At 42.3% G+C, this 16,444-nt stretch overlaps 1 protein-coding gene and 1 long non-coding RNA gene across 6 annotated transcripts in view; one reads left to right on the top strand and one right to left on the bottom strand.

Moving 5' to 3' along the window:
- LOC132542030 (uncharacterized) overlaps positions 1 to 16,444 on the bottom strand; it is a 139,513-nt gene that overhangs the window by 74,667 nt on the left and 48,402 nt on the right. The window lies entirely within an intron of this gene.
- Positions 1 to 16,444, top strand: part of SMYD4 (SET and MYND domain containing 4) — a 79,406-nt gene that overhangs the window by 16,999 nt on the left and 45,963 nt on the right. For 4 of the 5 annotated variants that reach the window (XM_060204135.1, XM_060204133.1, XM_060204134.1 and 1 more), the window contains exons 3-5: positions 1,297 to 1,441; positions 10,340 to 10,429; positions 13,907 to 15,092. In XM_060204135.1, the coding sequence (XP_060060118.1) occupies positions 1,297 to 1,441; positions 10,340 to 10,429; positions 13,907 to 15,092 (1,421 nt within the window). Of the gene's footprint in view, positions 1 to 1,296; positions 1,442 to 10,339; positions 10,430 to 13,853; positions 15,093 to 16,444 lie in introns of those variants that run through there. The other variant, XM_060204136.1, reaches the window with a different exon arrangement.

Here is a 16,444-nt window from a genome sequence, read left to right as displayed (position 1 = left end):
AGGGGGAGATAGGGAAAGAGACAGAGAGACACCTGCTGCCCTGCTTCACCACTCCTGAAGCATTCCCCTTACAGGTGGGGACTAGGGGTTTGAACCAGGGTCCTTGTGCACTATAATGTGTGCACTTAACCTGGCCCCTACATCAGATTTCTTTTTTTTTTAAACTTATTCATTTTTCCCTTTTGTTGCCCTTGTTTATCGTCATTGTTGTTGTTATTATTAGTGTTGTTATTGCTGTCATTGTTGTTCTCAAGAAATCTAGAGAGGAGGAGAGAAAGACAGACACCTACAGACCTGCTTCACTGCTTGTGAAGCAACTCCCCTGCAGGTAGGGAGCCAAAGGCTCGAACCGGGATCCTGATGCCAGTCCTTGTGCTTTGCACCACATGTGCTTAACCCGCTGCGCCACCACCTGGCTCCCTCTTTTTTTTTTTTTTTTTTTAAACCCAAGCACTGTTCAGCTCTGGCTTATGTTGGTGTGGGGGTTTAAATCTGGGACTTTGGAACCTCAGGCATGAAAATCTCTTTGCATAACCATTATGCTCTCTACCCCCTACATTCTGATTTCTTTATGCTATGTTAGCCATGTCATGGTATTTGTCAGAATGACTGGCCATAGTTTTCTACTATCAAAGATAAAGAACAGACTAGGAGGTAGCATAGTAGATAGAGCACTGAACTTTACAAGCATGAAGTCCTGAGTTTAAACCTCAACATTGCATGTCCCAGAGTGACATTCTGGTTCTCTCTCTTATAAGTAAACAAATAAATAAGTAAACAAATAAATAGATTTTTTAAAGTTAAAGAATGAAAAGTTAACACTCTGTCCTCTAAATATAAATCTAGTCCCTGAAACTACAAGATTAACACCCCCATCACATTACCTAAAACCCGTCCTAGTATTTCCTCCCTTTTTTATTGCCCTTGTTTTTTTTATTATTGCTATAATTCCTATCGTTGTTGTTGGATAGGACAGAGAGAAAGCAAGAGAGGAGGGGAAGACAGAGAGGGGGAGAGAAAGATAGACCTGCTTCACAGAGAGGAGAAGACAGAGAAGGGGAGAGACACCTGCAGACCTGCTTGTGAAGCGACGCCCCTGAAGGCAGGGAGCCGGGGACTCGAGCCAGGATCCCTACGCTGGTCCTTGCACTTCAGGCCACACGCACTTAACCCACTATGCTACCCCATCCTGGTATTTTACAGCCACTCTTGTTTGAAGAACAATGGTTAAGAGCATTCCTTGAATTAACAAATGTGTGTTTTTGTTTCTCTCTTTCTTTCTTTTTCTTCATGAAGACCAGAGGATGAGATGTTTTTAAAAAGACTTTCTAGAAACTACCTTGTGGGTAAGGACCCCAGAGCTCCTCTTTTCTACAGAGAACAAGGAAACAAGAAATTTCAGGAGAAGGAGTATATGGGAGCCACAGTGTTTTACTCTAAGGTAAGAGACTCAGCTTAGCTCAGTTGTCTCACAGTTTATCAATGTGTATTTTTCAAAAGATGAGCCAGATTCCTGAAGTGTATATTTTTCCTATAACTTTTAATCTAGCTTTGAAAAAAGAAAGCTGGTAGAATTCTGCCTTGCTTGTAATCTGAAACAAAGTATAGTATATATTATATATCCTTACCTCCATCAGGGTACTTCTATTCCCATATTTCTTCAAATACCTTGTAGCAATAAATTGATTGGAACCCTTGCCCATGTCTGTCAGCTCTCATTGATTTATAGGCCATTTTTGTGGTTCCAGGTAATAAGCCCAGGGCCTTACACCTATGTGATACCACTGAACTGCCCCCCAGCCCATTAATAAAAATAATATAGATGATAGAGATAGAGAAATCAAGCGGGAAGGGGGAGATCTAGAGAGGGATGGAGAGAGAGAGAGAGAGACCAACAGTACTACTTCACCTTTTGTGAAGCTTTCCCCTGCAGATGGGGAATAAGGACTTGAACCTGGGACCTTGCACATTGTAGCATGTGTGCTCAACTGAGTACACCACCACTCTACCACTTTGCCCCTACATTCTATATTTCTTTCTTTTTTTTTTTTTTTTTTTTGACTAGAGCACTGCTCAGCTCTGGCTTATGATAGTGTGAGAGATTGAACCTGGGACTATGGAGCTTCATGCATGAGAGTCTCTGCATTATGCTATCTACCCCACCATTTCTATATTTCCTTAGCGACAGTGATACAGCGAGCAGGAGAAAAAGATAAGAGACACCAGAGCACTACTCCACCATTCATGGTTGTGTTGGTTTTGGCCATGGTACTCACCTGTGATGCTGGGATCAACCCCAGGCCTTGTCAGACATGCATTCTAGCCACTTAGCCACCTAGCTGACCCAAACTGTATGTATGCCCTTTTGTCTGAATGACTTATGAAACTGTTCACTTGGTATTCCTAATTAAGAGGATAGTTAGATCTTTTGGTTAGCTACCATGTGAACATAGAACCAGTGTACCTTAGCTTAAGTTGCAAAAAAGGAAAATAAGCTCAATTTCCACAGCCCACTTACACTCCATTTTGAATACCATCAGCAAATATTTAAAATTATATAGGGGGCCAAAGAAATATTATAGCTCACTAGGATAGGAAGCTGCTTTACCATGCGCTTGACCTAGACTCTGGCCCAGCCTCCACTACATTGAAGGAAGCTTTGGTGCTGTGATTTCACTTTCTCTCTTTCTGTCTCCGTCTAAAAATTAAATACATTAAATTAAATTACATGGACCGAGGAATCAATACAGTATCAACACACCAGCCTTGCATTTCTGAAACCCCAGAAGTCCCAGGTTCAATCCCCAGCACCACCATATGCCAGAGCAGAGCATTGCTCTGGTCTGTTTTGCTTACTCACTGTTATCCTCTCTCTCTGTCTCTCATGAAAATGAAACCTTAAAAAAAATTTTTAATTACTCTAGGTTTCTCAAAGAGTAGCTTGAAGGAAGCCCTGAATTCCATTCCCAGCACTGCATATGCTAGAGCAGAGTTCTGGTACCTCTTTTACACACACATATATAAAGTAAGCAAATTACCTTAAAAATAGAGCAGAATAAAATTATACTAAAAGAATAAGGATAGAGCACATGTCTTGCCTGATGAGGTCCTGGGCACCACATATAATGGAACAGTGAGCATTCTGTTCTCTTCTCATTAAAATTTTTAAAAATTACATTGAGCATCACTAAACTAGATTTTGAAAAGAAATTGTGGCTTTTTATAATCCTTTTCTCTTTTTGTCATTTTTCTTTAGTGAGAGCTCTAAGAAAATCCCTGAGACTTACTTTCCATAACTTTTACAGATTTGGACTGAAAACATGAATATATGCATACACGTGGTCTTGTATATCTTTGAAAAATTAATGTTAGGGCGGAGTGGTGGTGCCCCTACTTGGGCCCACACATTACCATACACAAGAACCTGGGTTCAAACCCGTCTCCCCACCTACCGGGGGAATGTTTCACAAATGGTGAAGCAGTGCTGCAGGTGTCTCTCTCACTTCCTCTCCCCTTTTCCTCTCAATTTCTTTCAGTCCTATCAAATTAAAAAGAAAAGAAAAACGGGGGTGGGGGGTAATGGCTGCCAGAAGCAGTGAATACATTGTGCAGACGCCAAGCCCCAGCAATAACTATGGTGGAAGAAACAAAATCAATGTAAACTTGAAGGGTATACTTCTGTTCTTGAATTTTCAATAGGCTTATCCTTAAAGCTTAGAATTAGTGTTCTAGGGAGTCAGGCGGTAGCACAGCGGGTTAAGCGCACTAAGCACAAAGCACAAGGACCAGCGTGAGGATATCGGTTCAAGCTACCAGCTCCCCACCTGCAGGGGAGTCGCTTCACAGGTGGTGAAGCAGGTCTGCAGGTGTCTGTCTTTCTCTCCCCCTCTCTGTCTTCCCCATCTCTCTCCATTTCTCTCTGTCCTATCTAACAATGACAACATCAATAACAACAATAATAACTACAACAACAATAAAAACAAGGGCAACAAAAAGGAAATAAATAAATAAATATTTAAAACAAAAAAGAATTAGTGTTATAAAACTATCAGACCTACAACAACAGCTTCTATAACTGATACAAATCCTGCTTTGTTATAACAAAATATTTATCTAATAATGTGTACATTCATAATTAGTAATTAAAATCCATTTTAATGGATTTGGGGTGGAATAGATCACTGGACTCTCAAGCTTGAGATCCCAAATTTGATTCCCAGAATCCTATGTGCCAATGTGATGCTCTGGTGTTCTGTCTGTCTGTCTGTCTGTCTCTCTCTCTCTCTGTCTGTCTCTCCATATATATATATATATGGCAGGATTCTTATCAATTATAGAAGATGTTATGTTGTTACAGGTGTAGTGGATCACATTACAAAGCAGGACTTGTGTCAGTTATGGAAACTGTTGTTGAAGGTCTGATAGTTTTAGAAAACTAATTCCAAGCATTAAAGATAAACCTATTGAAGATTCATATATACTACATAAATTAAAAAAAATTAAAATCCAGTGGTAGAGGAGGGTTTGCAGCAGGTAGAGCACAGGACTTGCATGACTGAGGCCCTAGGTTCGAGTCTCAGTACCATATATGCCAGAATGGTGCACCAGTCTCTCTCTCTTTAAATAAATAAATAAATCTTACTTAGCAAAGAATTAAAACTCCTTAGATATAATTATGCATTGATAAATGATTTAATTAGACTTTTTTTTACAGCTTAAACTCTTAACACTTTATGTATGTGCATCATAAACATGATCAGTGTGAAGTTCCTCCAAAAAAGCAAGTCAAATAAAGTCAGACAAAAAAATTACGGTTTGCCCAGAACGTGGAGGGAGATGAGCCTTCCCATTTCATGAAGCTGGTGTTTTAGTACTAATTGTACTTTGCAGTTTCTATAAACCTGCTGTTTCTTTCTTATATCCAGTCAGCCAGATTTCTTTAAAAAAAAAAAAAGGTATTACTTTCCTCAGAAAATATGTTTTTCTTTTGTAAAATTGGTATAATGCTGCGCTTACGGTTTTATAACCTGCTTCTTCCCCTCAATTTATTGTGACCATTTTCTCATGTTACTAAATTTTCCACTAGAACATGATTTTTTACGCCTGGCTTAGTGTTCTGTACAGAGAAGAAGTATCCTTGATTTAACACCTCCTAGTGTTGGCAGATTGTTTGTTATCACAAAACTGCAGCAAGCATCTTTCTATGTAAATATTCTTTCACACCTGATTATTTCCTTGGGATAAATTACTAGAGGGACAATTGTTGGGTCAATTGAATGTATTTTTTAACACCTCTGATATTCAATGTTGAATTTCTTCAGGAAGGAACTAGTGGATACTCCTTCTAGGACAGTATAGAAATGCTTACTTCTCTGCATCTAAGCGATTCTGGCTATTCTATCCTTTACTATTGTCATCATTATTTTATCGATTTGAAATATATCTGTACCACCATATAGCAGGAGTACACAGTGTAATGTATTCCTTCTGCCCTCTAACCAGCTACTTTCCCAACCCCAGCACTGCTTGATGTATCTTCCCAGAGGCACTTTGCCTTAAAGTAATCACACACACACATTATGTATATATCTGCTCCTTTATGCACAAGCTCTCTTTTCTTTTTTAAAAATGTTTTATTATCTTTTATTTATTGGCTTATTTATTTATTGGAAACACTCACAAAAGACATGTCTCTGATATCTGATTACTGTAAAAAATGGCGACTAATCCCTAGCACTGCAAAAACGGTATCATCTGTTTTCCATCTACACCATGCCTCGGCCTCGCGTGAGCTTAATGTGCAGCTTGGCGATACGAGAATCCGGCATGAAGCCCAGCCAGTCTACCTTGGCGTTACTCTCGATCGCACTCTGTCATTTCACGAACATCTCATAAAAACTGCAGCAAAGGTGGGCGCGAGGAATAACATCATTGCAAGACTGGCCAGCTCCTCATGGGGCACGAGCGCTTCCACACTACAGTCATCATCTCTGGCATAATGCTATTCCACTGCAGAATACTGTGCCCCAGTATGGTTCTGTAGCCCCCATGTCCACTTGGTCGATTCCAAATTATATTCCTCCATGAGGATCATTTCTGGAACCATCCGTACCACCCCGGTTCCATGGCTGCCAGTTCTTAGCAACATCGCCCCACCAGATATTCGTCGGGATGCGGCATCATCTAAGTTCATTTCCCACGTCTACGCTCGACCGGACATGCCAATATACGCGGATATCTTCGCCCACCCTGTCCAACGCTTGACGTCTCGTCACCCAATCTGGTCCCCTACGCCTACACTGAACTTCTCTGTTCCAGACTCTTGGAAACAGAGTTGGCAGTCAGCTGAGGTAAAGAACAAACACCTCATCCCAGACCCCTGCAAGCGTCAACCCGGCTTTGACCTAGCACGTTATGATTGGGCCCTCCTCAATCGCTATCAAACAGGCCATGGCCGGTGTACCGCTATGTTCCATCGCTGGGGAGCCAGAGACGACCCGAACTGCCCCTGTGGCTACAGACAGACTATGACCCACATAGTCAACGACTGCCACCTCTCCAGATTCAAAGGAGGTCTCGAAACTTTACATCAGGCTCAACCTGACGCTGTTGACTGGCTACAGAAGAAGGGCAAACGCTAGAAGAAGATTTATTGGCTAGAGATAACCAAAGATAGAGAGCGGTGGAGGAGATAAGAGAGGAAGAGAGACAAGAGACACCCGCAGATCTGCTTCACTGTTAGTGAAGCTCTCCCCCTGCATGTGGTTGGGGACTAGGAGCTTGAACCTGGATCCTTCCTCGTTGTAATGTGTGTGCTTAACCAGGTGTACCACTGTCTGGCCCCTTACAAACTCTTTTTTTTTTCTTTTCTTTTTCTTTTTTTTTTTTTTTTTTGCCTCTGTGGTTATTGTTGAGGCTCGGTGCCTGCACTATGAATCCACTGTTCCTGGAGGCTATTTTTTTCCTTTTGTTGCCCATGTTTATTGTTGTTGTTATTATTACTGTAATTGTTGTTGGGTAGGACAGAGACAAATTGAGAGAGGAGGGAAAGACAGGGGGAGAGAAAGATAGATACCTGCAGACCTGCTTCACCACTTGTGAAGCAACCCCCTGCTGGTGGGCTTGAACTGGGATCCTTATGCTGGTCCTTGCACTTCACACCATGTGCGCTTAACCCACTGTGTTACTGCCCGAGCCCCACAAACTCTCTTTTCTAATACAGTATTTGGTAGTGAGTATGGAAATAAGCCCAGTATTACCACTGAACAGCCACCTGGGCCATTTTCTATATTTTTCATTTGAGAGAGAGAGAGAGAAAGAGAGAAAGGCAAAGACAGAAAAAGTAAAGAGAGGGGGCTGTGTGGTAGCGTAGTGGGTTAAGCACACATGGTGCAAAGCACAAGGACCAGCATAAGGATCCCGGTTTGAGCCCCCAGCTCCCCACCTGCAGGGAGGTCGCTTTACAAGTGGTGAAGCAGGTCTGCAGGTTTCTGTCTTTCTCTCCCCTCTGTCTTCCCCCTCCTCTCTCAATTTCTCTCTGTCCTATCCAGCAACAACACCAGCTATAGCAACAATAACAACCACAACAAGGGCAACAAAATGGGGAAAAATAGCCTCCAGGAGCAGTGGATTCGTAGTGCTGGCACCGAGCCCAGCAATAAACCTGGAGGCAATAATAAAAAAAAACAGTAAAGGAACACCACAGCACTGCTTGGTCATCTATGAATCTTCCCCAGGTGTTGTCCGTGGTACTGCCATGTGGTGCTGGGGCTCAACCCTGGGCCTCGTACACAGCAAGGTGTGTGTCTACCAGGTGAGTTATCTCCCATCCTCAACATAAAAAAGCATTCTAGTCATACTAACCAGCACCACAATTGTTTCATATAATAATGCACTTTTAAAAGAATTTGTTTTTGTTACTGTTTATGAGAACATTACTCAGCTCTGGCTTATGGTTGTGCCAGAGAATGAACCTGGGATCTCCAAGTTTCAGACATGAAAGTCTGTGGAATAACCATCATTGCTATCTCCTTTCCCAAAATCATTCTTAAATCAGTATATGAAGAACTTCCTCATTCTTTTTTTATGGCTAGATGGTATTCCATTATATAAATGTATAGTGTTCTCTTTAACCAGGGTCTTTAGATCAGTAGTTCTTTTTTTTTTTGAGATTTGCATATTAGAGAGAGAGGAGAGAACCAAGTTGTAAGTCTAGCACATGCAATGCCATGGATTAAACTTGGGACCTCGTATCTGAGATTCCAGTGCTTTCATTGTATCACTTCCCAGCCACATCATTCACTATTTCAAACAATTCTGTCATGAGAAATTTTGTGTGTATTATATTGCATATACCTGTAAGATCAGTGATTATATCTGTAGGATAAATTCTGTGATAAGTAATTGCAGAGTCATTGGAGATATATATATATATTTATTTATATACATGATATATTTATCAACATATATTGATAAATTGCCCTCCATAATTATGACACCAGTTTATAGTCCTGTTGCCAATATCTGAGAATGCCCATTCTCCCCATCCTTTGCTAACTGATAGTGTTAATGATCTTTATTTTGTCAATATGATAAGTAAAGTTTTAACTTGCACTTACTGATTGTAAATGAAGTTGAATGCAGCCCAGGAGTGGCACAGTGGATTAACTGTTGGACCCTCAAGCATGAGGTCTCAAGTTCCATCCCTGGCAGCAATACATATGCCAGAGTGATGCTATGGTTGGTCCTCTCTTTCCCTCCCCCCTTTCTCCTTTTCCTCCACTCTCTCAAAAATAAATACCTCTTTTATAAAAATAAGATTGAGTAATTTTTTAAAATTTTTATTTATTTATTAATGAGAAAGATAGGAGAGAGAGAGAGAAAGAACCAGACATCACTCTGGTACATGTGCTGCCAGGAATTGAACTCAGGACCTCATACCTGAGGGTCTAATGCCTTAGCCACTGTGCCACCTCCTGGACCACAGGTTGAGTAATTTTTATGTATTTAAGAATGACTTCTATTTCCCGTTAGAACTATCTGTTCATATCATTTACTTATTTTCCTGTTGCATTATTGGTTGTCATTTTGTTAGTCTGTAGCAATGGTTCATAAAGTAAGAAAAAAATGGACCCTTTGCCTGTGATATGTTATAAATCTTTTTTTCCCAGTTTTTGTCCAGTTTAATATTTGTCTTTTGACATTGATCTTGCTGCAAAATATTTTTTAAAGATTTATGTTATTGGATGGGGGGTAGATAGCATTAATGGTTATGCAAAGAAACTCTCATAACTGAGTCTCCAAAGTCCCAGGGTTCAATCCCCCAAACCACTGTAAACCAAAGAGCTAAACAGTGATCTGGTAAAAATAAATAATAAAATAAAAAATATTTTTAAAAAGATTTATTCAATTGACTTCATGAGATAGAGACAGAAAAAGGAGAGAAACCAGAGCAGCATTCCTGCACATGTGGAGCTGGGAGTTGAACTAAGGACCCCATGTTTGCAAATCGAAAGCTGTAATACTGAGCTACCTCTCAGGCCTCCAATGTTTTTTTAAACTTTTTTTGTTTTTTTAACTTTCATGTGGTCACATTATGAATTCTGGATTCTGTGTCATCGTTAGGAAGGGATTAGGTCTCACACAGCACAGGATTGCACATAAGAGTTTCGTAGTTAGATCCCTGGCACCGTGCACCTCAGGATGGTGCTCTCGTCTCTCTGTTTGTTCATGGGAGGAGAGGAGGGAAAGAGAACTAGAGTATCACTCTAGCACCGGGTTTCACTGGGGTTCAGTATCTGCACTACGAATTCACAACTCTCAGCGGCCATTATTTTCTTTTTACTTTTTTTTTTTTCCAATTTCATTGACTTGAGTTGATAGGACAGAGAAAAATTGAGAGGAAAGGGGGAGATAAAGAGGAATAGAGAAAGAGAGACATCTGCAACACTTGTTTTACCACTTGTGAAGTTTCCTCCCTACAGGTAGGGACTGGTGGTTTGAACCTAGGCCCTTGTGCATGATAATGTGTGCACTCAGCCAGGTGTGCCACCATCTGGCCTTACACCCTTTGTTACTCATAGAATGATACTTACAATAGTTTCCTCTGTTTTTATTTACCTTCAATATTGTTTACAGCTAAAACTGTGTCTAACGCTGTCTTAAAAGTGCTTTGAATATGAATTTTCATACCTGATCTTCACAGTGTTGCTCTAAGGTGGTTTAGAATGAAGCTGAAATCTAGAGAAATGCAGTAATTCCCAATTTCATGCGGGCTTCAGTTGTGAAGTCCTTATTACCTGAAAAAATTTACGCCTATAACCAGCTCATTATTTTACAGGGAGTGTCACATTCAAGACCTAACACCGAGGACATTTCACTTTGTTATGCCAACCGCTCTGCAGCCCTTTTCCGCCTGGGTCAGTATGAAGTAAGTATCAGGATGTCTTCTGTGAGTGGAGAGGATCTTAAAGGCTTCACTGGAAGACTGACGAGACCTTCTTCTCTGTATCTGTCTGAAATTGGGCCGTGCTGCAGCTGGCTGCATTGGAAGCAAATTGATATCCTCCTAAATTTGTTCTTTTTCCAGAGCCATGCCAGGAAACAAACCCAGGGTCTTGTGCATGCTCGAAACTACTGAGCTGCCTCCCTGATCTCCCACTCTACCTATACTTTTTTTTTTCCCCAAATTTTATATGGGAGAATGAGGAGGGTGGAAGGAGGAGAGGGAGGATAGAGAGACTACAAAGCAGTGTTTCAGTATCCCGAGTTCCACCTGGCTCTGTCCTTGGTGCTGGATCTAAGCCAGCATGCTGGTAAGGTGGGTGTTCTCCCTACTAAGCCACCTCATAGACCATACATATATATATTCACTTATTTATTCGATAGGGTAGAGAGAAATTGAAAGGAGAGGTGAAATAGAGAAAGAGAAGTGGGGGAGATAGCATAATTGTTATGCAAAATGACTCTCATGCCTGAGGCTCCAAGGTCCCAGGTTCAATCCCCCACACCATGATAAACCAGAGCTGAACAGTGCTCTGGTAAAAAAAAAAAAAAATTATATATATGCCAGGCGGTAGCACAGTGGGTTAAGTGCACATGATGCAAAGCACAAGGACTGGAGTAGGGATCCCTATTTAAGCCCGCCCCCAGCTCCCTGGGGAGGTCACTTCACAAGCAGTGAAGCAGGTCTGCAGGTGACTATCTTTCTCTCCCCATCTCTAACTTCCCCATCTCTTTTGATTTCTCTCTGTCCTATCAAACAGTAGCAATAACAATAATAATAACAACAAGGGCAACAACAAAAAAGTAACCTCCAGGAGCAGTGGATTCATAGTGCAGGCACCGAGTCCCAGCGATAACCCTGGAGGCAAAAATATATATATATACAGAGACCTGCAGTACTGCTCCACCACTTGTAAGGCTTCCTTGTGCTCAACTTGATATGCCACCACCCAATCCCACCAGATTTTTTCTTCTGATTTATTTTGCCTGCCACATATAATCATTGGGGTAATGTTGGTTGTCAAGAAAAAAGTTAACAGCACTCGGGCCTGGAGATGTCTCTCCTGAAGACCTGGATTGAAGCCTTTGGTACCACATGGAAGCAGCACGCGCAGCGTGGGGGCAGCTCCGTGAAGAGTGGAGTGGTGCTGTGGTGTCTCTCCCTCACTCTTTGTCTCTGTGTAAAGTTGAAAGAATAAAAAGGTCACTGGGAGCAGTGGACTCAGTGGACTTGCGCCGTGGGGCCCCAGCAGGTAAAGGAAGAAAAATGTTACAGCACTACAACTATATAGACTGTATCTTGAGGGTCAGCAGTGCTTGTTGAGATCAGCTGTGAGATGTGTTGCTAGTAATGCTTCACGTTCTAAGTGTTTTCAATCTATTTTCTTGTTTGCTTTTAATAAGTATAGTATGATAAGATTATTCCCGTTAGGAGGGCAGGGATGTAACTCAGTGACAAAGCATATATTTGCATGTATGAGGCCATAGATTTGATCCTCAGCACCCCCAAAATGTTATTTTTGTACCTTGGGAGGTGGCTCAATGGGTAGAGCATAGAACTTATATACACAAGGCTGCACATTCCATTCCCCAGCACTGAGGATGCCGAAGCAAACCTCTGGCCACCTCCCCCTCTCTCATAGAGACAAACAGAAATTGAGAGGGAATGAGAGAGATGGAGAGGGAGAGGGAGAGGGAGAGAGAGACATACATCTGCAGCACTATTTCAACTCTCATGAAGCTTCCCCCCTGCAAGTGGGGATCAGGGGCTTGAGGCCAGGCCGTTGCACACTGTAGGATGTACACTCAACTAGGTACACCATCACTTGGACCCTCTCTCTCATTCTTTCTTTTTTTTAATATTTTATTTATTTATTCATGAGAAATGATAGGAGGAGAGAGAAAGAACCAGGCATCACTCTGGTACATGTGCTGCTGGGGTTGAACTCGGGACTTTACACTTGAGAGTCCAATGCCCAATCCAGTGCGCCACCTCCCAGACCACATCATTCTGTCTCTCATAAAACAGAATATTTTTTAATTATTGTTGCAGTACTATAGCCCATTCTCATTTGCATTTTAATTGGAATGGTATAAATTGCAATGAAAGGCCTGTATATGCCTAAAGGGAGTGGGCTTTATGTAAGTGGTAGAGTGATGCTCTAGTTGGTCTCTATCCCACACACACTAAAAAAAGGTAAAAAAAAAATTAAACCTTTTTACCAAGCAGGAATATTAGACCAGGGTACTAGTCTTGCCATACCCTCAACCCAAATTAAGGCCCCAGCACACTTCATGGACGTACTAAAACACTAGCATGTCTCTTTCTCTCTCTCTCTTTTTTTTAACTTTACCTTTTGTTGCCCTTGTTGTTTTATTGTTGTAGTTATTATTGTTGTTGTTATTGATGCCGTCATTGTTAGATAGGACAGAGAGAAATGGAAAGAGGAGGAGAAGACACGGGGGAGAGAAAGACACCTGCAGACCTGCTTCACCACCTGTGAAGCGACTCCCTTGCAGGTGGGGAGCCGGGATCCTTATGCTGGTCCTTGCGCTTCACGCCATGTGTGCTTAACCCGATACACTATCACCCGACTCTCTAGCATGTCTTTTTTATCTGTTTCAGTCTGTATATCTCTTTCTCTTTATCTGAAACAGTCAGTCCAAAGCAGTAAGATTGCACAGGCACAAGACCCTGGAGACACAATAACTATATATTAGAGAGAGGAAGATTTAAAAATATATATGTATATGTGTGTATATATGATAGTCCAGGAGGTGGCGTAGTAGATAAAGCATTGAACTCTCAAGCATGAGGTCTCTCTCTAGTTTGAGCCCCAGCATTGCGTGTGCTACAGTGATGCTCTGGTTCTCTCTCACCCTTTCTCCTCTCTCTCTCTCATAAATAAATATAAATAAATAAATAAATAAAACAAGACACAGCAAGGAAGATAGTATAATGGCTATGCAAAGAGTTTCTCTCATGTCTGAGGCTCCGAAGTCCCACGTTCAATCCTCTGCACCACCATAAACCAGAGCTAAGCAGTGCTCTGGTAAGAAAGAAAAAGGAAAAAAAAATTACTAATCACTTAATTAAAAGATGACTCAGTAGAATATGATTTTTGAAAAATAAGCATATGGCCATAGTTACACTTTTTTCTTCTTTTTTTTCTTTAACCAGAGGACTACTTGGCTCTGGCTTTTGGTGGTACTAGGGATTGAACCTAGGACTTGGGAGCCTCAGGCATGAGAGTCTCTTTGCATAACCATTACACTATCTACCCCGCCGAGTTACTCCATTTTTAATAATTCTTGCCTTTCCTTTATGTTTTTATTAATATCTTCTGTAGACATTGAAGAGTAAGGACCCACTGTCATTTGGGGATTTCCATTCTGTTTCCAGGCATGTCTTAAAGACATCACCAGAGCCCAGGTGCATGGGTATCCAGAAAGATTACAACACAAGATGATGTTGCGTAAGGCAGAGTGTCTGGTGACCCTGGGGAGGCTCCAGGAGGCAAGCCAAGCCATCAGTGACCTTGAAGGGAGCTTCACTGCCAGACCAACCCTAGCAACTCCCCAGTCTCAAGTTCTGCAGAAAAGCCTCTCTCGTCTGAAAATGAAACTACAAGAGAAAGAGAACCTCATAGAAACCCCTCCAGCTGTTCTGAGCACAGCCTGTGAGGAGGATATGGGCCTCAGGGAAAGGAGTGAGCAAATTCCCAGTGCCTCGTCCTCCGTCCGCTTATGCACAGATCCTTTAAAAGGCCGCTATCTGGTCGCCACAGAAGATATTCTCCCAGGACAGCTCCTGGTGAGGGAGGATGCTTTTGTAAGTGTCCTTAACCCAGGAGAACTGCCACCACTACATCATGGCCTAGAAAGCGAGTGGGATACCAGGGTCACCAATGGGGACCTCTATTGTCACCGGTGTTTGAAGCGCACTTTGGCTACAGTCCCCTGTGGCGGGTGCAGCTATGCCAAGTATTGCAGCCAGGAGTGTCTGCAGCAGGCCTGGCATCTGTACCATAGTATAGAGTGCTCTGTGGGGGGGCTGCTTCTCACACTTGGGGTCTTTTGCCATGTCGCTCTGAGGTCAACTCTTTTAGCTAGATTTGAAGAATCTGGCCAAGTCCTGAAGAAGCTTTGTGGTAAGATTGGTAACAAAGACATCTGTTTGCCTGAAAGCAAGAATCCGATGAAAAAATTCCCCTATGACCTGGGAGGAGAGAGTGGGGAAAATGACAAATCAATTGAGACCCCGATTCCTGGGTGTGATACTAATGGGAAGTATGAAAATAATTACAATGCTGTCTTCAACCTTTTGCCCCATACGGAAAACCATAGCCCAGAGCACAAATTTGTCTGTGCACTGAGTGTTTCTGCACTGTGCAAACAGCTGGAAGAATCCAGCATGGTGGAAGAATCCAGCCTGCAGGCCCCCACAACAGGTCTGAAATCCTCTAAGCTGGAAGCCGCGGAGACTCCTGCATTGTGTGCAGAGTTGGATATTTGGGGAGTGGCCATGCTGAGACACATGCTGCAACTGCAGTGTAATGCTCAGGCAATAACTACCATACAGCAAACAGGTGAGAGAAACATGTGTACTCTGCCTTATAATATTGTTCTTGATATAGCTAATGGGGGTGGGGGCTGAGGGTGGGCAGTAAAGAAAACAGCACTAAAAAAAAAAAAATGGGTAAGGGAACGAGAGATAGCTTCTTCTAGCGTTTGCCCTTCTTCCGTAGCCAGTCAACAGCGTCAGGTTGAGCCTGATGTAATGAGATAGCTCATTCAGTAGAGCATGGTCCTTACCATGTGCAAAGTGGGGCTTGAGTACAAACACCACATGGAAAAACCACAGCACTGGGTGGGGGTAGATAGTGTACTCAAAGAGACTCTCATGCCTGAGGCTCTGAAGTCCCAGGTTCAATCCCCCACACCACCATAAGCCAGAGTTGAGCAGTGCTCTGGTTAAAAAAAGAAAAGGAGAAAAAACAAAACAAAACATAGTAGTAGGGGGAATTCTGCAGATGGTAGAGCACCGCTATGGTGTCTCCTCTCTTCCTATCTCTCCTTAGCTCCTCTCTCTTACCTGTCTTAAGATTAATAGAATGAAAAGATTGGCCCAAGAGTGGTGGTATTGAGTATGTGCAAGGCCCTGGTGCCCCACTAAAAATAAATGGGCAAGCTAATGAGGACTACAGACTGTATGACTGATAAACTGTGAATATTAACAAGTTATTTGATCCCAGTCCACCTTGGTTTTCTCATCTGTTAAACAGATAGCTTAATCCTACCTCTTTTACATATTGTGAAGATGACATGCTTATTAAAATACTTTAAGGTACAAACCCCACTACTGAGTTATTTTGACTTTGAAGAAGCAATAGTCACACCAACTATAGAGAGAAAAGAGTCAGGACCAGGCAGTGACGCACCTAGTTGAGCGCACATGTTACAGTGCTCAAGGACCTGGGATCAAGTCCCTGATTCCCACCTGCAGGGGGAAAGCTTTACGAGTGGTGAAGCAGGCCCTCAGGTGTCTCTCTGTCTCTCTGTCTCTCTATCTCTCTATCTTTCCCTTCCATCTCGATTTCTGGCTGTCTCTATCCAATAAAGATAATAAGAAAATTTTAAAAAGAAAAAACAAAAGAGTCTAAGGCTGAGACAGCATAATGGTTCTGACTTTCATGGTGGGGCCAGGCGGTGGTGCACCTGGTTAACTGCACACATTACAGTGTACATGGACCTGGTTTCAAGTCCCTGGTCCCCACCTCCAGGGAGGAAGCATCACGGGCAGTGAAGCAAGGGCTGAAAGTGTCTCTGTCTCCTTCCCTCTCTATCTCCTCCTCCCCTCTCTATTTCTTTCTGTCTCTACCTAATAATAAGTAAATAGGGGCCAGGTCGTAGCGCATCTGGTTAAGTGCACACATTACAG

Source organism: Erinaceus europaeus, chromosome 12 (genome assembly GCF_950295315.1).
Source record: "Erinaceus europaeus chromosome 12, mEriEur2.1, whole genome shotgun sequence".
Lineage (NCBI taxonomy): Eukaryota > Metazoa > Chordata > Mammalia > Eulipotyphla > Erinaceidae > Erinaceus > Erinaceus europaeus.
This window is presented reverse-complemented; position numbering and strand designations above follow the sequence as displayed.